Source organism: Cervus elaphus, chromosome 17 (genome assembly GCF_910594005.1).
Source record: "Cervus elaphus chromosome 17, mCerEla1.1, whole genome shotgun sequence".
Lineage (NCBI taxonomy): Eukaryota > Metazoa > Chordata > Mammalia > Artiodactyla > Cervidae > Cervus > Cervus elaphus.
The window spans coordinates 7,042,829-7,064,945 of NC_057831.1; the positions used below are offsets into that span (position 1 = coordinate 7,042,829).

Here is a 22,117-nt window from a genome sequence, read left to right on the forward strand (position 1 = left end):
GATTGTTGGGTAGAAAATATATTTAGAGACACTGAAGAAAAAATTTCAAATTGACTTCGGTCCAGTTCTAGCACTGTACCCTCATACACCACAGCTCTGTCAAAAGAGGAGCAAGCTTGTGCTCTGGGCTTGTAGATATGAAACGTCCCATACTTTTCTTTTCTTTCCTTCCCTATAGGATATGCTTTCCTTTATCAATAAAAAAGGGCTGTTTACAGAAGGCATCTTCAGAAAATCTGGCAAAATACAATCATGCAGAGCCCTAAAGAAGAAACTAAATTCCGGGGACAAAGTGAACTTGGATGATGAATCCATTCTTGTGGTAGCATCCACCTTAAAGGTAAGGAAAGTTTGAGCCTTATCCACACACAGAGGAAATCTGAAGCTGTATGACTGGTCCTTCTTTATGACTGCCCAAGAAACATAAGAGGCGTAAGAGAGGAAGGATTTGAAAAAGTGAAAAACACTTCACAAAGCCAAAATTGAAGGAAGGTACCCCAAATATGATAAGCCCCACATATTAGATATTTTCCTTTTTCATTGCACATCTTGACTCCTGAACACTCCATGCAAAAGAATAATAATAAATTTCGAAATACACACTTACACATAGAGTGTTTACCAAAACAAGCTTCCTGCTTTTGATGACTTCCTCATCATCTTTTAACGAAGGCAGCATTTCCAAAATAAAATTTACATTAAGCTTTTGGAAATACTTAACAGAAGTAACTTCCCAAGGGGCTCAGACAGTAAAGAATCCGCCTGCAATGTGGGAGACCTGGGTTCCATTCCTGGGTTGGAAGGATCCCTGGAAAAGGGACTGGCATACCGACTCCAGTAGTCTTGCCTGGAGAATCCCATGGACGGAGGAGTCCGGCAGGCTATAGTCCATGGGGTGGCACAGAGTCAGACACGGCTGAAGCAACTCAGCATGGATGCAAGACAGATGGTTACTTACTGTGGTAAATTCCTGTGTGTGTGTGTCTGTGTGTGTGTGTGTGTGTGTGTGTGTGTGTTAGTCGCCTAGTCGCGTCTGACTCTCTGTGATCCCATGGACTGTAGCCCACCAGGCCCCTTGGTCCATGGGATTCTCCAGGTAAGAATACTAGAGTGGGCTGCCATGCCCTTCTCCAGGAGATCTTCCTGATTCAGGGATCGAACCTGCATCCCTTGCATCTCCTGCATTGGCAGGCAGGTCCTTTATCACTAGCAACACCTGGGAAGCCCATTTGTCTTACAGGGAATCAAAAAACGCTTAGTGAGGCCACCAAATCCTCTGATCATTTCACCATCCTTCCTTCCCCTGTCTCTCAATGCCTTTTACTTTAAAATTAGTGTAGGGATGACTCCACCATTTGTTCCTCCTTTGATCTCTCTTACCATCTTCAACACCCTTTGTTAATATTTGTATGTTTAACCCACCACCCAAGGTTACAGTTACATGGTAACCAGTTTTTATTACATGCCTCATCTTATAAATCTTATTTTTAAAGTGAGTGCAACAGTCAAAATCAGTTTGGAATTTTGAAAATTCAATAGATTCATACAAAAAATAGACTGAGTTTGAAATGATACAGCTAAATCACAAGTGTATAGTTAAATTTATACCAGGGTAATAATAGAACAGTAAAAAAATTTAATCAATTCATCTTGATACTTGTTAGCAGCTATGAACAAAGATATATTGATGTAGTAATAACTACAGACAGGTTATTAAAATTACCTTAGAAACTAAACATATGGTCTTTCCTTGTCCCCTATTAATGTTCGATTGTATGATAACAGCAACACTGCAGATACCACTTAGAGTTGACCCCTACTGCACGTGCACCATAATAACACACACTAGGTGTGCAAACAGCAAGTAGAGCGCTACCCTCTGTAAGGTGCACCCTGGGGACTGATTTGAGTTCTGAGCAAGATTTACTAGGCTCTTGCCTATTTCCATGCTCTAAGCACAGACTAGTAAGAGGGTGGCTACTTATGGGTACAGGTCTTACACAATCCCAAAGTGTTCTTTTCCTAAAGTTGATTGATCTTGGTGGGGAATCAGACTTTGCAACCTCAGCCTTGATAATACCATATGTCAGAGCCACCACAGAGTTGGTCTAAATCAGAAATGAATATATAGACAGAACCACATTGAGTTTTCCACTAAACTGTCTATAAACAGAGATCCAATAGCAAATACCCACAGCATATTCTGCATGAGTCATGTCCTGGCTTAACCATACTCAGTCTCACCAATCGATTCTACAGCACAGGGTCCAGGAGAGAGAAGAGACACACTCTCCAAGTGCATGTAGTTTGGTACACAAGGCAAAGGCCTGCTGCACACTCCCAGACTCCCAGAAGCCAAAGCCAGCTGAGGTGGTCGAATGGCGTCACCAACTCGACGGACATGAATTTGAGCAAGACCCAGGTGTTGGTGATGGACAGGAAAGCCTGGTGTGCTGCAGTCCATGGGGTCCCAAAGAGTAGGACACGACTGAACGACTGAACGGAAGTGGAGTGCTTCCTCCTTCCAAATGTACTGTGGGCACTCCATAAAAAGCATAGTGAAAACCTAATGACCATGATTGGGTACTGTATACCAATTACAAGAAAAAGTATGAGAGGACTGCGACTTTGTACATTATCTTTGTACTCTGTCCTCAGTACTCAAAAGAGTGCCTGGCACAAACAGCAGCTCAATAAGTACTGAAACAAGTGAACACTGACTGCATTATAATCACGACAGTTGCCCAGAAACATTGCCTGAACAAGATACTATTAAGAGAAGTCAGGCTCTATATTAAGACCAGTGGAAGCAAGTTGTGCCTTTGAAACTGGCAAGGCAATACAATCATTTCCCCTCAGTCTTGCACAACAGTTTACAACTTCATCTATTTTAATAGGCCCCATTCTATGATACTAAGACTTGTTCATCAGTGATGAACTTTCCAGGCCTCCACTTAGGAAGCTTACATTTGCATTTTCTATCCCACAGGTGTGAAGTTGCAATGTATCTAAATTCTCAGTTTCCTCTTTGGGGAGGATATATTCCATTCAGAGAGTTGTAAGGGTAACATGTTGTTTACCCTTTGGGGCTTTTGATTTATTTCTAACACCTGCTGCTTAAAAGTCTGTAGGACTGAACTTTTATATGGTTTAAAAAAAAAAAAGGAAAAAGACTGAAGCTATTATCAGACTAGCTTTTTCCCAAAGAGCACATATACCTCAAGTCTTCTCTTAATATGTGTATAAGAGCATGTAGGGGTGTACTTTTGTTTGTTTTATTTCAGAACTTCTCTTTCTTGAATTCAGAGCAAGCACTGTGTCTTAAGTAAACAAACAAAATGGGTATGTGCATTTCTTTTCAAGAAACTAACAGGATTTAGGATGAGTTATCACCAGACCTTGCCAGTTTGTACGAATGTGCTAACATGAACACAAAGAGTAAGTTCCAGGTGATAGAAGGAGCTTTAGCTTCATTCTCACTACAGCCCCAACTCTACTTTTATGCGTCTAATTTTAGTTGGGGAAAATCCAACCAGTACTTCTGGATGTGCAAGGCTGTGGAGAATCACAGCCAAGCTCTGTGTGAATCAGTCTGCGTGGCTATGAAGGAACCACGGACTGAACTGAATTTGTCAACTAAATATTTTCTTTGCAACTTCTCCATTGAATTTATCATAAGACTAATATACATTTTTTGATCTATCTAAGGATTTTCTTCGAAATATTCCAGGAGGCATATTTTCAGCCACTCTCTATGATAAATGGCTTGATGTTATTGATCAAGGGAATGAGGAGGAGAAAATAACTGCGACCCAGAGGTAATGATGCAATTTTCTCAACTCTGAGAAAATACAACCAACATACTCTTAGGAAAATATCAGCTTATAGTTTACAGCTGTGTCCACTAAAATAATGACCAGTATCAAACGGTTTCACTTGATCATACCCCTGGAAGCCAGTTTGAAAAGAGATGCACGCCTTATTGGTGACATTGTAATTGGTGTTTTTCTGCTAATCTTATTAATACGGAATGCTTGACCATTTTACACCTTCTGAATACACGAAATCGTTGGAGATGAAATCCATTGGTCTAAAAAGAGATGATAAAGAACCAATCTGCCAGCGGTATGATCTTAAATACAAACACATAACTAACCAGAGCAGTTCTTACCTGGCTCAGGAATTAAATTTGGTGAAACATTTTTGTGTGCATTCATGCCTGGAACTGTGAGAATGGACTGTGGACATGGTATAAAAAGAAGTATTTTGTTCTCTGTATTTCCACTTACTGAGCAAAATGACTCGCTTTATTGATAAGTGCCTTTTTCTGTCATTAGGCTTCTAGACCAGCTGCCAAGAGCCAATGTAGTTTTTCTGCGATACCTTTTTGGAGTGTTACACAACATTGAGCAACATTCCTCATCCAATCAGATGACAGCTTATATTTTATCAGTGTGTATAACCCCAAGCATTCTTGGTCTGCTTAATTCTGGCAGCACAGCATTCAAAAACTTCACCAAGAAGGTAATGAGAGCTCTCATTTTTATGCCTTGCAGGGCAGAGTCCCCATTTTGAACCTGAAGTCTGTGGTATTAACTCTGGTGAACCAGTTTAAAGTGCACATTTTAATTACACTGCCTTGGACTGGCAGAGGCCTGCTCTGGTTGGGCATGGGAAGGTGTGTTGCAACTGAGAACAGTCGAGTCACTTCTCCTTTGCCATCCAAGAGATTAAACAATAGAGAGATAAGAGTAGGATGGTGTGATAGAGAAGAACGTGGCTTTGGAGTCTGAGAACCAAGATTCAACTCTCAGCCTAATCATTGAGGGGTGTACAAACCTCCAAACTATGATTTCACCATTACACAATGATGACAACACTCAATACATCTGGTCAGTCTCGGCACATCTTAGGCGGCCTGGGCAATATGAGCACCCAAGGTTCCACACATACCGGCCTCACTCTGCCAGTTCTGGCTCATTCAGGAAAATACTTGGCTTCTATTGTGTCTCTGCTAGAGGATGAGGAGGCTAGTAAAATATTTCAGAACATCCTGACAGAGCCACAACATGCCTAAGAAGATCACAGCTCTTTTCCAAGCTCCCCTGGACAGCAAGTGTGAGGCAAGGCAATGCAGTTAGACAGACAGACATGTTTTCTCTCCAGATGCTTTCTTCCGTCACAAACCCTGCCACCCCACACAGAAACCTCTGCTACCCACGTTTCAGATAGTTCTTCACTGAAGTGAATTTCAAAATTTGTGTTGCATTTGATGCTTTATCAAGTTTAATGAGATGGTATATATAAATTCTATCTCAAGAAAACTAGAAAAAAGTTCAATAAAAATAAACAAAACTTAATAAGAAAATATACATTTTTGTCCCAAACATCCTATGTAGGCTACTTAAAAATCATCCTAGTGTTAAGCATGTAGCAATCATTACAAAATTTTAGCTATCAGACTAGGCCACATATTATAACTTTAGTCCACCGACGAAAAGAATTTTAAAATTTGTGCCCAAAGTACTCTTGAAAGGATTAGTTATTTCTTAGAAAAAGCTGATGCATATATAATATATATATATATTTTAAATCAAGTGAATTTTTCTGACTTCTTTTGCATTTTTTGTGAGAGCCAAGATTCATGTCTGAAATGTGATTTACTATTAGGCCATATGTACAGTAATACCCCATTTTTTGCCCCTCTGTGTTACAGATTTCTTTCATACAATTTCTCATTGAAAACTGTCTCAAGATATTTGGAGAAGATATCACGTCTCTCTTTGGACCGAAGTCAGTGAGTTGTGATAACAGTCATATCACTGACGTCACTGATAACAGTGAGAAGGTTGCAGGTACGTGAATAATGTAACTGGCTTTGATGCAAAAGACAGCAAGGCTGCCAGGGTCAATGGGAGATCTTGGAGTCCAAAGCACATTCTAAGGGCAGTAATTTCCATCCGCTCCAAGACATGGGAAGTTTCCCGCTTGTGAGATCAAAGGAAGGATAAGACTGTTCTGATTTCAAGAAGCTGCTAATACAGCTTTAGAAGACATCATGGTTCGGTTCAGTTCAGTTGCTCAGTCGTGTCTGACTCTTGATGATCCCAAGGACTGTAGTGACCCCAACTCCTTGGGGTCAAGGGCTGCAGCGTGCCAGGCCTCCCTGTCCATCACCAACTCCCGGAGCTTACTTAAACTCATGTCCATTGAATCAGTGATGCCATCCAACCATCTCACCCTGTCTGGTCCCCTTCTGCTCCTGCCTTCAATCTTTCCCAGCATCAGGGATTTTTCCAATGAGCTAGTTCTTTGCATCAGGTGGCCAAAGTATTGGAGTTTCGGCTTCAGCATCAGTCCTTCCAATGAACACCCAGGACTGATCTCCTTTAGTATGGACTGGTTGGATCTCCTTGCAGTCCAAGGGACTCTCAAGAGTCTTCTCCAACACCACAGTCGAAAAGCATCAATTTTTCAGCACTCAGCTTTCTTCACAGTACAACTCTCACATCCATACATGACCACTGGAAAACCATAGCCTTGACCAGACGGACCTTTGTTGGCAAGGTAATGTCTCTGCTTTTTAATGTGCTATCTAGGTTGGTCATAACTTTCCTTCCAAGGAGTAAGCGTCTTTTAATTTCATGGCTGCAATCACCATCCGCAGTGATTTTGGAGCCCCAAAAAATAAAGTCTGACACTGTTTCCACTGTCTCCCCACCTATTTCCCATGAGGTGATGGGACCAGATGCCATGATCTTAGTTTTCTGAATATTGAGCTTTAAGCCAACTTTTTCACTCTCCTCTTTCACTTTCATCAAGCGGCTTTTTAGTTCCTCCTCACCCTCTGCCATAAGGGTGGTGTCATCTGCATATCTGAGGTTATTGATATTTCTCCTGGCAATCTTGATTCCAGCTTGTGCTTCTTCCAGCCCAGCGTTTCTCATGATGTACTCTGCATACAAGTTAAATAAGCAGGGTGACAATGTACAGCCTTGACGTACTCCTTTTCCTATTTGGAACCAGTCTGTTGTTCCGTGTCTAGTTCTAACTGTTGCTTCCTGACCTGCATACAGGTTTCTCAAGAGGCAGGTCAGGTGGTCTGGTATTCCCATCTCCTTCAGAATTTTCCACAGTTTGTTGTGATCCACACGCTCGAAGGCTTTGGCGTAGTCCATAAAGCAGAAGTAGATGTTTTTCTGGAACTCTCTTGCTTTTTCGATGATCCAGTGGATACTGGCAATTTGATCTCTGGTTCCTCTGCCTTTTCAAAACCAGCTTGGATATCTGGAAGTTCTCAGCTCACATATTGCTGAAGCCTGGCTTGGAGAATTTTGAGCATTACTTTACTAGCATGTGAGATGAGTGCAATTGTGCGGTAGTTTGAGCCTTCTTTGGGATTGCCTTTCTTAGGGATTGGAATGAAAACTGACCTTTTCCAGTCCTGTGGCCCCTGCTGAGTTTTCCAAATTTGTTGACATATTGAGTGCAGCACTTTCACAGCATCATCTTTCAGGATTTGAAACAGCTCAACTGGAATTCCATCACATCCACTAGCTCGGTTCGAAGTGATGCTTTCTAAGGCCCACTTGACTTCACATTCCAGGATGTCTGGCTCTACGTGAGTGATCACACCATTGTGATTATCTGGGTCATGAAGGTCTTCTTTGTGCAGTTCTTCTGTGTATTCTTGCCACGTCTTCTTGATATCTTCTGCTTCTGTTAGGTCCATACAATTTCTGTCCTTTCTTGAACCCATCTTTGCATGTAATGTTCCCCTGGTCTCTCTAATTTTCTTGAAGAGATGTCTAGTCTTTCCCATTCTGTGGTTTTCCTCTATTTCTTTGCAGTGATCGCTGAGGAAGGCTTTCTTCTCTCTCCTGGCTATTCTTTGGAACTCTGCATTCAAATGGGAATATCTTTCCTTTTCTCCTTTGCTTTTCGCTTCTCTTCTTTTCACAGCTATTTGTCAGGCCTCCTCAGACAACCATTTTGCCTTTTTGCATTTCTTTTCCATGGGGATGCTCTTGATCCCTGTCTCCTGTACAATGTCACGAACCTCCGTTCATAGTTCATCAGGCTCTCTGTCTATCAGATTTAGTCCCTTAAATCTATTTCTCACTTCCACTCTATAGTCATCAGGGATTTGATTTAGGTCATACCTGAATGGTCTAGTGGTCTTCCCTGCTTTCTTCAGTTTAAGTCTGCATTTGGCAATAAGGAGTTCATGATCTGAGCCACAGTCAGCTCCTGGTCTTGTTTTTGCTGACTGTATAGAGCTTCTCCATCTTTGCCTGCAAAGAATATAATCAATCTGATTTCGGTGTTGACCATCTGGTGATGTCCATGTGTATGTGGTGATGTCTGGCAAAGTCTTTGGTTAGGGCTTTTCTCGGGACAGTTCTCTTTCTCTCTCTCTCTGGCTATCCCACAGTCCGGGTTGCTATCTCACATTAGCTCCCTCAGATTGCCCTCGGGGCATTCAGGCCCGGTCCTTACTCTAAGCAATGCAGCCCATGCCTCCCGGTTCAGCCCCCACTTGCTGGTGGTGGATGCCAGCGTCTGGGCAACTTTTCTGCTGGAAGCTGCCATTGGGCACATAATCTGTGGGTTTTATTTATTTATATATTTATTTTTCCTCCCGGTTACGTTGTCCTCTGAGATTCCAAAACTCCCCACAGACCCGCTATGAGAGTGTTTCCTGGTGTTTGGAAACTTCTGCTCTTTTAAGACTCCCTTCCCAGGACGGATCTCTGTCCCTGCCTCTTTTGTCTCCCTTTTTATCTTTTATATTTTGTCCTACCTCCTCTCAAAAACAATGGGCTGCCTTTCTGGGTGCCTGATGTCCTCTGCCAGCATTCAGAAGTTGTTTCGTGGAATTTGCTCAGCGTTCAAATGTTCTTCGGATGAATTTGTGAGGGACAAAGTGGTCTCCCCGTCCTATTCCTCTGCAATCGTAGGACCACCCCTGAGACTTGAACTCTCGAGTCTATCTCCACAGCAAGCTCACTTTCCATTCTGCTTCAGAGCCAGGCTGCGAATGGAACTGGACTAAATATTTATGTGTTTGTTTTTTTTGTTTAAATCTTTCCTCTTATTATCCCTGCTACCCTGCTACCATTCCAATATTGTCCCATTGATATTTCTTTCTCTGAATAGAATGTCTCACTAATTTAAGAAGTATTGGGGCCAGAAGAGAATTTCTACTTAAAGTATTTTTATTCTCATAATTGTTATTCTATACCCACAAAGTTTCAACATTTCACTTTTTAACATTCAAACCCTAATTTGAACATGAGGAAACACTAACCTAAATCTTGTCAGGATTGTTTAAGAAAGATGAGGTTATAAAGTTAACCTGTTTAACAGTCCCTGGCAACCCACTCCAGGATAGACTACAGTCCACAGCGTTGCAAGAGTTGGACACGACTGAACAACTGAGCACCATACTTTTCGTGGCTACAGTATGTACGTTTATTGGTCACAGAGCCAACAAGAACTCTAACACCAACCAATGAGGATTACGAAAGGGCCATCTAGGCCTGAAAATAAAAGTATAGGGCTTAATGTCTATTTTGCTTTCCATCTATGCTCATAGGGTAGCTGGACGTATAGCTTTGTAGCAACTGATGGAGCGTTCTTCCTGAGCATTCTTATTAAAGCTGAACAATGAATGAATACATTTGGAATCCATGAATACCTTTGGGTGGTTTTAGAAATAAAATAATCAGGTTAAGAGCAGGGACACCAGGGTGCATAAAGCAACTCAACCCATATAAACATGTATCCTTTTAACATTTGTACATATAAATTAGGAGAATCTCTTCCTGAATTTAGGAATGCATTTGCTTTCTTCATCATCTCCTTTTAAAATGATGGCGGTATGATGTCAAGGCAGGAAGAGCCTAAGGCAAAGTGATGACATTCCTTCAGGAATGCACACCTTCTGGAGGCTGCAAAATCAAATGGAGAATGGAGGTGGGGTCTGCTTGTGGGGGAGCTGACTGATGTCTAGGCTGCCTTAGGCCCTTTGAAGGAGGGAAATTACCTTTATTAAGGCTGCTATGTGACATGTCTTGCACGGAGTAGTACATTATGTTATGTAGTCCAGCGAGGTGTAAGTAGCATCATTTATGTTAAGTTGGAGCAAACTGAAGCTCAAAGAGCTTCAGGTAACTTATCCCATTAGGAGGCAGAATGGGAGCCTTCTGGTTCTCTCACCCGGCACCACAAGTGGCTCACCCACTTGAATGGACATGGTGATGCACTCACTATGTCTCAGAAAAGCCAAGTGGATGGGCATTTTAAAACATGTGGTTACATTCTTCTGTTTATTTTTCTACAACTTGGCTCCTCTATTGACTTCTGTAGCTGGCTATTTAAGCAGGTTATTTAAGGAAATATTAAGCAGGTTTATTGAGCAAATATCAGGAAAACATTTATAGCTGGGCACGAGAAACTTTGAACTCAATTTTTCATTGCTGATCACTCTTTCTTGGAAAAGCCCTTCATTGCATTCCTTTGACAGGGGCTGTTGGTAGTTAAAATTCATCTTTGGGTTAGCTGAGGAAGGTGTTACAGAAAAATGGCCACCTGTAATCTTACCACATAGTCTGCGTTTAATGACTACTTCCCAAGGACCGTGAGGGCAGGAAGTCATCCTTGGAGCTGACTGAGGGGTGTGGCCTCCCAGAGAAGAGGTCCAGAGGCTGACTGAAACCCCGGGGTCAGGCAGGATGTCTCATGAAAGGCGATTCTCTTGATGAGAGAAAATTGGGCATGACTGGGTACTCAGAAAGCCAAACAGGAAATTGAACAGAGGGAGGAAACTTACTACAAAAGTAAATGATAACCAAATGCTGCTTGATTTGAATGTTAAATATGTTTGGCTTTTAAAATGAGATCTGATACCAGAATCCACTGATAATACTTAACTTTAGGAAACCTGTATAGCTACAGGTTAAGTGCCTCATGACACAGGGCAAAGGGAATAGACAGCACTGTCTGGGGAACACTGTCACAGGGAGAATCAACCCTGAGTCTGATCCCGCCTCTAGGTTTAACTACTGGTTTGCAGAATATGGGGAAGAAGAACATGTTAACACTACAAGGAGGCAATTAGTCTGTTTCAGAATGTGGGGAATTCTATATAACAAATGGTTCAGTTTCTCTCTTTGAGCCACTGCAATGAACATGCTGCTGACTCTAAGGGGTGGAAATCAGGCTAAATAAGCTAAACTACTACTAGTGAAAATCTCTCTCCTATATTCGATTCAGACAAGAAGACAGTTAGCAAGAGTTCTGTCAAAACCTGGGCCTTTTGGTGTAGCTCCAGGACTCGCGAGGACAACCAACACCCACCTCTACCACCCACAAAGCCAAAACAGCTCTTTGGAGCTCCTCTTGAGGATGTATGTGATAACGACAGCCTGCCCACCCCAATTCTGGTAGGTCTTATTTTGGTTTTCTGTAACCCTCCTGAGGAGGGGAGTTCTGAGAGATCAAGTGTTCTCTTCCAAATCTACCCCCAAATGAAGAAGTCTGGCTTTGTCTGATAAGTTTCATAATATTACTTCAAAGAATAAGGTCTGATTTAGGTACTGCAGAGTTACAAGGCAAATACCAGATGAAAAGGTACTCTCATCCATTCCACTGATTTCAACAAAGACCCACCTATACTGGCTCAGGCCAGTTAAAATGGACTCTGTAAGGTAAGGGAGTCAGAGAAGGCGAGGTTGGGAGAAAGCATGAGACCAGCACTTGACAGGAACAGATCACCTTTAACGAGGCGAGAAGGGGCAGCAGTCAGAGGAGTGAGCTGCTGCACCACCCCAAGAAAAGAGTGAGCATCTACAGGCCTGTATGTGGAAAGCCTCTGTCCTAAGGGGGCCTGTTCGCCAAGGTTGTTCAGAGCAGTTCTCTCTCACACAGCTGGGGCAAGGAATTTCGGAGACCGGGCAGAGGCTGGGACCAGCTGGGAGCTGGGCGTAATCAACCTAATGTCCATGTTTTTCTTCGGGTGACAGTGTTCTTTATTTTGCATAGAACGGTGGGGAGGACCTGGAGGGGAGTTTTAACTCCAGGCTATTTTGAGCTGTGTAACTTTCCTTCAGACTCTGTGTGAAAGAATCTCTGAGGGTCCACTTCATCCTCATATGGTCTCCTGGTCTCCTCCCTTGAAGTCGACACTCGTCTCAAGTCTCCTTCAGCTGAGTCTACTCCGCCTTATGACTCAAAATGTCTCACACGGATTTGATTTGTAACTCAAGTGTTTAAGCATAAAGTACTCATCCTCTGGCAAAAAATGAATCATTTGAGCCTGACAGAATGTGTCAAAAGAAAGTCACAGAGTTTGGACTGTGCTTTATCAAATTAGTGTATTGAACTGTAAGCATTAACACTTGTTCACTGTCCACTATCTCTCCAAGCACTACACTAGATGCAGGGAATTTTATGGTAGATATGAAGAAATTTGTCATCCAAGTTATGTGCTAGCACTACCCCAGACCTGTGTATTTCACAGAAAATTTAGGGGGCAGCTATGATTATCATCACCCCCACTTCATAAATGAAAAACAAAAGAGCCTCACCCAAGTATGTGCTATGCCTAAAGTCACACAGTGGATAAGTAGCAGAACAGATTCCACATTCCTTGAAAAACCTGGCTCCAATATCTGTTATCTCTCTACTCTGCAGACAGCAGAGGATATTAAAATACAGAAAAAGGAACTAGAAAGGCTGATGAGAAAGAAATGTGGTCGGAGAAGGAGGAGAGGCATATTGAGCCTGATTTTGAGGGGAGGGAATACAGGAAATAGGAATGAATGGGGTGGACAGTCCCTGAAAGGGGAATACACAAATGGAGCATGAATATGGCAAAAAGATTTCCACACTTAGGGAAGAGCATCTATAACAGGGAATAATGAGAAAGGAGCGGTGAAGGAGGAGAGGGTGAATCTACAAAGGCCTCAAAGCAGAGACGTTTAACACGGTAAATTCACTAAAACGGAAAGTCTGATTACACAAGTGTTTAAAATGTTTCACGGTATGAATGCCAAATCGATTGTTGGGTAGAAAATATATTTAGAGACACTGAAGAAAAAATTTCAAATTGACTTCGGTCCAGTTCTAGCACTGTACCCTCATACACCACAGCTCTGTCGAAAGAGGAGCAAGCTTGTGCTCTGGGCTTGTAGATATGAAACGTCCCATACTTTTCTTTTCTTTCCTTCCCTATAGGATATGCTTTCCTTTATCAATAAAAAAGGGCTGTTTACAGAAGGCATCTTCAGAAAATCTGGCAAAATACAATCATGCAGAGCCCTAAAGAAGAAACTAAATTCCGGGGACAAAGTGAACTTGGATGATGAATCCATTCTTGTGGTAGCATCCACCTTAAAGGTAAGGAAAGTTTGAGCCTTATCCACACACAGAGGAAATCTGAAGCTGTATGACTGGTCCTTCTTTATGACTGCCCAAGAAACATAAGAGGCATAAGAGAGGAAGGATTTGAAAAAGTGAAAAACACTTCACAAAGCCAAAATTGAAGGAAGGTACCCCAAATATGATAAGCTCCACATATTAGATATTTTCCTTTTTCATTGCACATCTTGACTCCTGAACACTCCATGCAAAAGAATAATAATAAATTTCGAAATACACACTTACACATAGAGTGTTTACCAAAACAAGCTTCCTGCTTTTGATGACTTCCTCATCATCTTTTAACGAAGGCAGCATTTCCAAAATAAAATTTACATTAAGCTTTTGGAAATACTTAACAGAAGTAACTTCCCAAGGGGCTCAGACAGTAAAGAATCCGCCTGCAATGTGGGAGACCTGGGTTCCATTCCTGGGTTGGAAGGATCCCTGGAAAAGGGACTGGCATACCGACTCCAGTAGTCTTGCCTGGAGAATCCCATGGACGGAGGAGTCCGGCAGGCTATAGTCCATGGGGTGGCACAGAGTCAGACACGGCTGAAGCAACTCAGCATGGATGCAAGACAGATGGTTACTTACTGTGGTAAACTCCTGTGTGTGTGTGTGTGTGTGTGTGTGTGTGTGTGTGTGTGTGTGTGTGTGTGTGTTAGTCGCCTAGTCGCGTCTGACTCTCTGTGATCCCATGGACTGTAGCCCACCAGGCCCCTTGGTCCATGGGATTCTCCAGGTAAGAATACTAGAGTGGGCTGCCATGCCCTTCTCCAGGAGATCTTCCTGATTCAGGGATCGAACCTGCATCCCTTGCATCTCCTGCATTGGCAGGCAGGTCCTTTATCACTAGCAACACCTGGGAAGCCCATTTGTCTTACAGGGAATCAAAAAACGCTTAGTGAGGCCACCAAATCCTCTGATCATTTCACCATCCTTCCTTCCCCTGTCTCTCAATGCCTTTTACTTTAAAATTAGTGTAGGGATGACTCCACCATTTGTTCCTCCTTTGATCTCTCTTACCATCTTCAACACCCTTTGTTAATATTTGTATGTTTAACCCACCACCCAAGGTTACAGTTACATGGTAACCAGTTTTTATTACATGCCTCATCTTATAAATCTTATTTTTAAAGTGAGTGCAACAGTCAAAATCAGTTTGGAATTTTGAAAATTCAATAGATTCATACAAAAAATAGACTGAGTTTGAAATGATACAGCTAAATCACAAGTGTATAGTTAAATTTATACCAGGGTAATAATAGAACAGTAAAAAAATTTAATCAATTCATCTTGATACTTGTTAGCAGCTATGAACAAAGATATATTGATGTAGTAATAACTACAGACAGGTTATTAAAATTACCTTAGAAACTAAACATATGGTCTTTCCTTGTCCCCTATTAATGTTCGATTGTATGATAACAGCAACACTGCAGATACCACTTAGAGTTGACCCCTACTGCACGTGCACCATAATAACACACACTAGGTGTGCAAACAGCAAGTAGAGCGCTACCCTCTGTAAGGTGCACCCTGGGGACTGATTTGAGTTCTGAGCAAGATTTACTAGGCTCTTGCCTATTTCCATGCTCTAAGCACAGACTAGTAAGAGGGTGGCTACTTATGGGTACAGGTCTTACACAATCCCAAAGTGTTCTTTTCCTAAAGTTGATTGATCTTGGTGGGGAATCAGACTTTGCAACCTCAGCCTTGATAATACCATATGTCAGAGCCACCACAGAGTTGGTCTAAATCAGAAATGAATATATAGACAGAACCACATTGAGTTTTCCACTAACTGTCTATAAACAGAGATCCAATAGCAAATACCCACAGCATATTCTGCATGAGTCATGTCCTGGCTTAACCATACTCAGTCTCACCAATCGATTCTACAGCACAGGGTCCAGGAGAGAGAAGAGACACACTCTCCAAGTGCATGTAGTTTGGTACACAAGGCAAAGGCCTGCTGCACACTCCCAGACTCCCAGAAGCCAAAGCCAGCTGAGGTGGTCGAATGGCGTCACCAACTCGACGGACATGAATTTGAGCAAGACCCAGGTGTTGGTGATGGACAGGAAAGCCTGGTGTGCTGCAGTCCATGGGGTCCCAAAGAGTAGGACACGACTGAACGACTGAACGGAAGTGGAGTGCTTCCTCCTTCCAAATGTACTGTGGGCACTCCATAAAAAGCATAGTGAAAACCTAATGACCATGATTGGGTACTGTATACCAATTACAAGAAAAAGTATGAGAGGACTGCGACTTTGTACATTATCTTTGTACTCTGTCCTCAGTACTCAAAAGAGTGCCTGGCACAAACAGCAGCTCAATAAGTACTGAAACAAGTGAACACTGACTGCATTATAATCACGACAGTTGCCCAGAAACATTGCCTGAACAAGATACTATTAAGAGAAGTCAGGCTCTATATTAAGACCAGTGGAAGCAAGTTGTGCCTTTGAAACTGGCAAGGCAATACAATCATTTCCCCTCAGTCTTGCACAACAGTTTACAACTTCATCTATTTTAATAGGCCCCATTCTATGATACTAAGACTTGTTCATCAGTGATGAACTTTCCAGGCCTCCACTTAGGAAGCTTACATTTGCATTTTCTATCCCACAGGTGTGAAGTTGCAATGTATCTAAATTCTCAGTTTCCTCTTTGGGGAGGATATATTCCATTCAGAGAGTTGTAAGGGTAACATGTTGTTTACCCTTTGGGGCTTTTGATTTATTTCTAACACCTGCTGCTTAAAAGTCTGTAGGACTGAACTTTTATATGGTTTAAAAAAAAAAAAGGAAAAAGACTGAAGCTATTATCAGACTAGCTTTTTCCCAAAGAGCACATATACCTCAAGTCTTCTCTTAATATGTGTATAAGAGCATGTAGGGGTGTACTTTTGTTTGTTTTATTTCAGAACTTCTCTTTCTTGAATTCAGAGCAAGCACTGTGTCTTAAGTAAACAAACAAAATGGGTATGTGCATTTCTTTTCAAGAAACTAACAGGATTTAGGATGAGTTATCACCAGACCTTGCCAGTTTGTACGAATGTGCTAACATGAACACAAAGAGTAAGTTCCAGGTGATAGAAGGAGCTTTAGCTTCATTCTCACTACAGCCCAAACTCTACTTTTATGCGTCTAATTTTAGTTGGGGAAAATCCAACCAGTACTTCTGGATGTGCAAGGCTGTGGAGAATCACAGCCAAGCTCTGTGTGAATCAGTCTGCGTGGCTATGAAGGAACCATGGACTGAACTGAATTTGTCAACTAAATATTTTCTTTGCAACTTCTCCATTGAATTTATCATAAGACTAATATACATTTTTTGATCTATCTAAGGATTTTCTTCGAAATATTCCAGGAGGCATATTTTCAGCCACTCTCTATGATAAATGGCTTGATGTTATTGATCAAGGGAATGAGGAGGAGAAAATAACTGCGACCCAGAGGTAATGATGCAATTTTCTCAACTCTGAGAAAATACAACCAACATACTCTTAGGAAAATATCAGCTTATAGTTTACAGCTGTGTCCACTAAAATAATGACCAGTATCAAACGGTTTCACTTGATCATACCCCTGGAAGCCAGTTTGAAAAGAGATGCACGCCTTATTGGTGACATTGTAATTGGTGTTTTTCTGCTAATCTTATTAATACGGAATGCTTGACCATTTTACACCTTCTGAATACACGAAATTGTTGGAGATGAAATCCATTGGTCTAAAAAGAGATGATAAAGAACCAATCTGCCAGCGGTATGATCTTAAATACAAACACATAACTAACCAGAGCAGTTCTTACCTGGCTCAGGAATTAAATTTGGTGAAACATTTTTGTGTGCATTCATGCCTGGAACTGTGAGAATGGACTGTGGACATGGTATAAAAAGAAGTACTGTGTTCTCTGTATTTCCACTTACTGAGCAAAATGACTCGCTTTATTGATAAGTGCCTTTTTCTGTCATTAGGCTTCTAGACCAGCTGCCAAGAGCCAATGTAGTTTTTCTGCGATACCTTTTTGGAGTGTTACACAACATTGAGCAACATTCCTCATCCAATCAGATGACAGCTTATAATTTATCAGTGTGTATAACCCCAAGCATTCTTGGTCTGCTTAATTCTGGCAGCACAGCATTCAAAAACTTCACCAAGAAGGTAATGAGAGCTCTCATTTTTATGCCTTGCAGGGCAGAGTCCCCATTTTGAACCTGAAGTCTGTGGTATTAACTCTGGTGAACCAGTTTAAAGTGCACATTTTAATTACACTGCCTTGGACTGGCAGAGGCCTGCTCTGGTTGGGCATGGGAAGGTGTGTTGCAACTGAGAACAGTCGAGTCACTTCTCCTTTGCCATCCAAGAGATTAAACAATAGAGAGATAAGAGTAGGATGGTGTGATAGAGAAGAACGTGGCTTTGGAGTCTGAGAACCAAGATTCAACTCTCAGCCTAATCATTGAGGGGTGTACAAACCTCCAAACTATGATTTCACCATTACACAATGATGACAACACCCAATACATCTGGTCAGTCTCGGCACATCTTAGGCGGCCTGGGCAATATGAGCACCCAAGGTTCCACACATACCGGCCTCACTCTGCCAGTTCTGGCTCATTCAGGAAAATACTTGGCTTCTATTGTGTCTCTGCTAGAGGATGAGGAGGCTAGTAAAATATTTCAGAACATCCTGACAGAGCCACAACATGCCTAAGAAGATCACAGCTCTTTTCCAAGCTCCCCTGGACAGCAAGTGTGAGGCAAGGCAATGCAGTTAGACAGACAGACATGTTTTCTCTCCAGATGCTTTCTTCCGTCACAAACCCTGCCACCCCACACAGAAACCTCTGCTACCCACGTTTCAGATAGTTCTTCACTGAAGTGAATTTCAAAATTTGTGTTGCATTTGATGCTTTATCAAGTTTAATGAGATGGTATATATAAATTCTATCTCAAGAAAACTAGAAAAAAGTTCAATAAAAATAAACAAAACTTAATAAGAAAATATACATTTTTGTCCCAAACATCCTATGTAGGCTACTTAAAAATCATCCTAGTGTTAAGCATGTAGCAATCATTACAAAATTTTAGCTATCAGACTAGGCCACATATTATAACTTTAGTCCACCGACGAAAAGAATTTTAAAATTTGTGCCCAAAGTACTCTTGAAAGGATTAGTTATTTCTTAGAAAAAGCTGATGCATATATAATATATATATATATTTTTTAAATCAAGTGAATTTTTCTGACTTCTTTTGCATTTTTTGTGAGAGCCAAGATTCATGTCTGAAATGTGATTTACTATTAGGCCATATGTACAGTAATACCCCATTTTTTGCCCCTCTGTGTTACAGATTTCTTTCATACAATTTCTCATTGAAAACTGTCTCAAGATATTTGGAGAAGATATCACGTCTCTCTTTGGACCGAAGTCAGTGAGTTGTGATAACAGTGATATCACTGACGTCACTGATAACAGTGAGAAGGTTGCAGGTACGTGAATAATGTAACTGGCTTTGATGCAAAAGACAGCAAGGCTGCCAGGGTCAATGGGAGATCTTGGAGTCCAAAGCACATTCTAAGGGCAGTAATTTCCATCCGCTCCAAGACATGGGAAGTTTCCCGCTTGTGAGATCAAAGGAAGGATAAGACTGTTCTGATTTCAAGAAGCTGCTAATACAGCTTTAGAAGACATCATGGTTCGGTTCAGTTCAGTTGCTCAGTCGTGTCTGACTCTTGATGATCCCAAGGACTGTAGTGACCCCAACTCCTTGGGGTCAAGGGCTGCAGCGTGCCAGGCCTCCCTGTCCATCACCAACTCCCGGAGCTTACTTAAACTCATGTCCATCGAATCAGTGATGCCATCCAACCATCTCACCCTGTCTGGTCCCCTTCTGCTCCTGCCTTCAATCTTTCCCAGCATCAGGGATTTTTCCAATGAGCTAGTTCTTTGCATCAGGTGGCCAAAGTATTGGAGTTTCGGCTTCAGCATCAGTCCTTCCAATGAACACCCAGGACTGATCTCCTTTAGTATGGACTGGTTGGATCTCCTTGCAGTCCAAGGGACTCTCAAGAGTCTTCTCCAACACCACAGTCGAAAAGCATCAATTTTTCAGCACTCAGCTTTCTTCACAGTACAACTCTCACATCCATACATGACCACTGGAAAACCATAGCCTTGACCAGACGGACCTTTGTTGGCAAGGTAATGTCTCTGCTTTTTAATGTGCTATCTAGGTTGGTCATAACTTTCCTTCCAAGGAGTAAGCGTCTTTTAATTTCATGGCTGCAATCACCATCCGCAGTGATTTTGGAGCCCCCAAAAATAAAGTCTGACACTGTTTCCACTGTCTCCCCACCTATTTCCCATGAGGTGATGGGACCAGATGCCATGATCTTAGTTTTCTGAATATTGAGCTTTAAGCCAACTTTTTCACTCTCCTCTTTCACTTTCATCAAGCGGCTTTTTAGTTCCTCCTCACCCTCTGCCATAAGGGTGGTGTCATCTGCATATCTGAGGTTATTGATATTTCTCCTGGCAATCTTGATTCCAGCTTGTGCTTCTTCCAGCCCAGCGTTTCTCATGATGTACTCTGCATACAAGTTAAATAAGCAGGGTGACAATGTACAGCCTTGACGTACTCCTTTTCCTATTTGGAACCAGTCTGTTGTTCCGTGTCTAGTTCTAACTGTTGCTTCCTGACCTGCATACAGGTTTCTCAAGAGGCAGGTCAGGTGGTCTGGTATTCCCATCTCCTTCAGAATTTTCCACAGTTTGTTGTGATCCACACGCTCGAAGGCTTTGGCGTAGTCCATAAAGCAGAAGTAGATGTTTTTCTGGAACTCTCTTGCTTTTTCGATGATCCAGTGGATACTGGCAATTTGATCTCTGGTTCCTCTGCCTTTTCAAAACCAGCTTGGATATCTGGAAGTTCTCAGCTCACATATTGCTGAAGCCTGGCTTGGAGAATTTTGAGCATTACTTTACTAGCATGTGAGATGAGTGCAATTGTGCGGTAGTTTGAGCCTTCTTTGGGATTGCCTTTCTTAGGGATTGGAATGAAAACTGACCTTTTCCAGTCCTGTGGCCCCTGCTGAGTTTTCCAAATTTGTTGACATATTGAGTGCAGCACTTTCACAGCATCATCTTTCAGGATTTGAAATAGCTCAACTGGAATTCCATCACATCCACTAGCTCGGTTCGAAGTGATGCTTTCTAAGGCCCACTTGACTTCACATTCCAGGATGTCTGGCTCTACGTGAGTGATCACACCATTGTGATTATCTGGGTCATGAAGGTCTTCTTTGTGCAGTTCTTCTGTGTATTCTTGCCACGTCTTCTTGATATCTTCTGCTTCTGTTAGGTCCATACAATTTCTGTCCTTTCTTGAACCCATCTTTGCATGTAATGTTCCCCTGGTCTCTCTAATTTTCTTGAAGAGATGTCTAGTCTTTCCCATTCTGTGGTTTTCCTCTATTTCTTTGCAGTGATCGCTGAGGAAGGCTTTCTTCTCTCTCCTGGCTATTCTTTGGAACTCTGCATTCAAATGGGAATATCTTTCCTTTTCTCCTTTGCTTTTCGCTTCTCTTCTTTTCACAGCTATTTGTCAGGCCTCCTCAGACAACCATTTTGCCTTTTTGCATTTCTTTTCCATGGGGATGCTCTTGATCCCTGTCTCCTGTACAATGTCACGAACCTCCGTTCATAGTTCATCAGGCTCTCTGTCTATCAGATTTAGTCCCTTAAATCTATTTCTCACTTCCACTCTATAGTCATCAGGGATTTGATTTAGGTCATACCTGAATGGTCTAGTGGTCTTCCCTGCTTTCTTCAGTTTAAGTCTGCATTTGGCAATAAGGAGTTCATGATCTGAGCCACAGTCAGCTCCTGGTCTTGTTTTTGCTGACTGTATAGAGCTTCTCCATCTTTGCCTGCAAAGAATATAATCAATCTGATTTCAGTGTTGACCATCTGGTGATGTCCATGTGTATGTGGTGATGTCTGGCAAAGTCTTTGGTTAGGGCTTTTCTCGGGACAGTTCTCTTTCTCTCTCTCTGGCTATCCCACAGTCCGGGTTGCTATCTCACATTAGCTCCCTCAGATTGCCCTCGGGGCATTCAGGCCCGGTCCTTACTCTAAGCAATGCAGCCCATGCCTCCCGGTTCAGCCCCCACTTGCTGGTGGTGGATGCCAGCGTCTGGGCAACTTTTCTGCTGGAAGCTGCCATTGGGCACATAATCTGTGGGTTTTATTTATTTATATATTTATTTTTCCTCCCGGTTACGTTGTCCTCTGAGATTCCAAAACTCCCCACAGACCCGCTATGAGAGTGTTTCCTGGTGTTTGGAAACTTCTGCTCTTTTAAGACTCCCTTCCCAGGACGGATCTCTGTCCCTGCCTCTTTTGTCTCCCTTTTTATCTTTTATATTTTGTCCTACCTCCTCTCAAAAACAATGGGCTGCCTTTCTGGGTGCCTGATGTCCTCTGCCAGCATTCAGAAGTTGTTTCGTGGAATTTGCTCAGCGTTCAAATGTTCTTCGGATGAATTTGTGAGGGACAAAGTGGTCTCCCCGTCCTATTCCTCTGCAATCGTAGGACCACCCCTGAGACTTGAACTCTCGAGTCTATCTCCACAGCAAGCTCACTTTCCATTCTGCTTCAGAGCCAGGCTGCGAATGGAAC

General features: G+C 42.2%; 2 protein-coding genes across 2 annotated transcripts in view; both read left to right on the forward strand.

Moving 5' to 3' along the window:
* On the forward strand, nt 1–11,804 carry LOC122673600 (rho GTPase-activating protein 20-like). Its single transcript, XM_043871521.1, has 5 exons — nt 1–340; nt 3,709–3,818; nt 4,338–4,524; nt 5,717–5,855; nt 11,278–11,804. The coding sequence occupies exons 1-5, from the start codon at nt 182–184 to the stop codon at nt 11,553–11,555; spliced, it is 873 nt and encodes a 290-aa protein (XP_043727456.1). The 5' UTR covers nt 1–181; the 3' UTR covers nt 11,556–11,804.
* LOC122673219 (rho GTPase-activating protein 20-like) overlaps nt 11,698–22,117 on the forward strand; it is a 13,177-nt gene continuing 2,757 nt past the window's right edge. The window contains exons 1-6 of the mRNA XM_043870746.1: nt 11,698–11,711; nt 11,932–12,049; nt 13,240–13,401; nt 16,779–16,888; nt 17,408–17,594; nt 18,789–18,927. Of these exons, the coding sequence (XP_043726681.1) occupies nt 11,698–11,711; nt 11,932–12,049; nt 13,240–13,401; nt 16,779–16,888; nt 17,408–17,594; nt 18,789–18,927 (730 nt within the window). The remainder of the gene's footprint in view (nt 11,712–11,931; nt 12,050–13,239; nt 13,402–16,778; nt 16,889–17,407; nt 17,595–18,788; nt 18,928–22,117) is intronic.

Coding starts and splice junctions, on each gene's coding strand:
- LOC122673600 (XM_043871521.1), top strand. CDS start 182: ATGCTTTCCTTTATCAATAAAAAAGGGCTGTTTACAGAAGGCATCTTC. Junction 4,525..5,716: donor TCAAAAACTTCACCAAGAAG/GTAATGAGAGCT, acceptor TCTGTGTTACAG/ATTTCTTTCATACAATTTCT. Junction 5,856..11,277: donor TAACAGTGAGAAGGTTGCAG/GTACGTGAATAA, acceptor TATTCGATTCAG/ACAAGAAGACAGTTAGCAAG.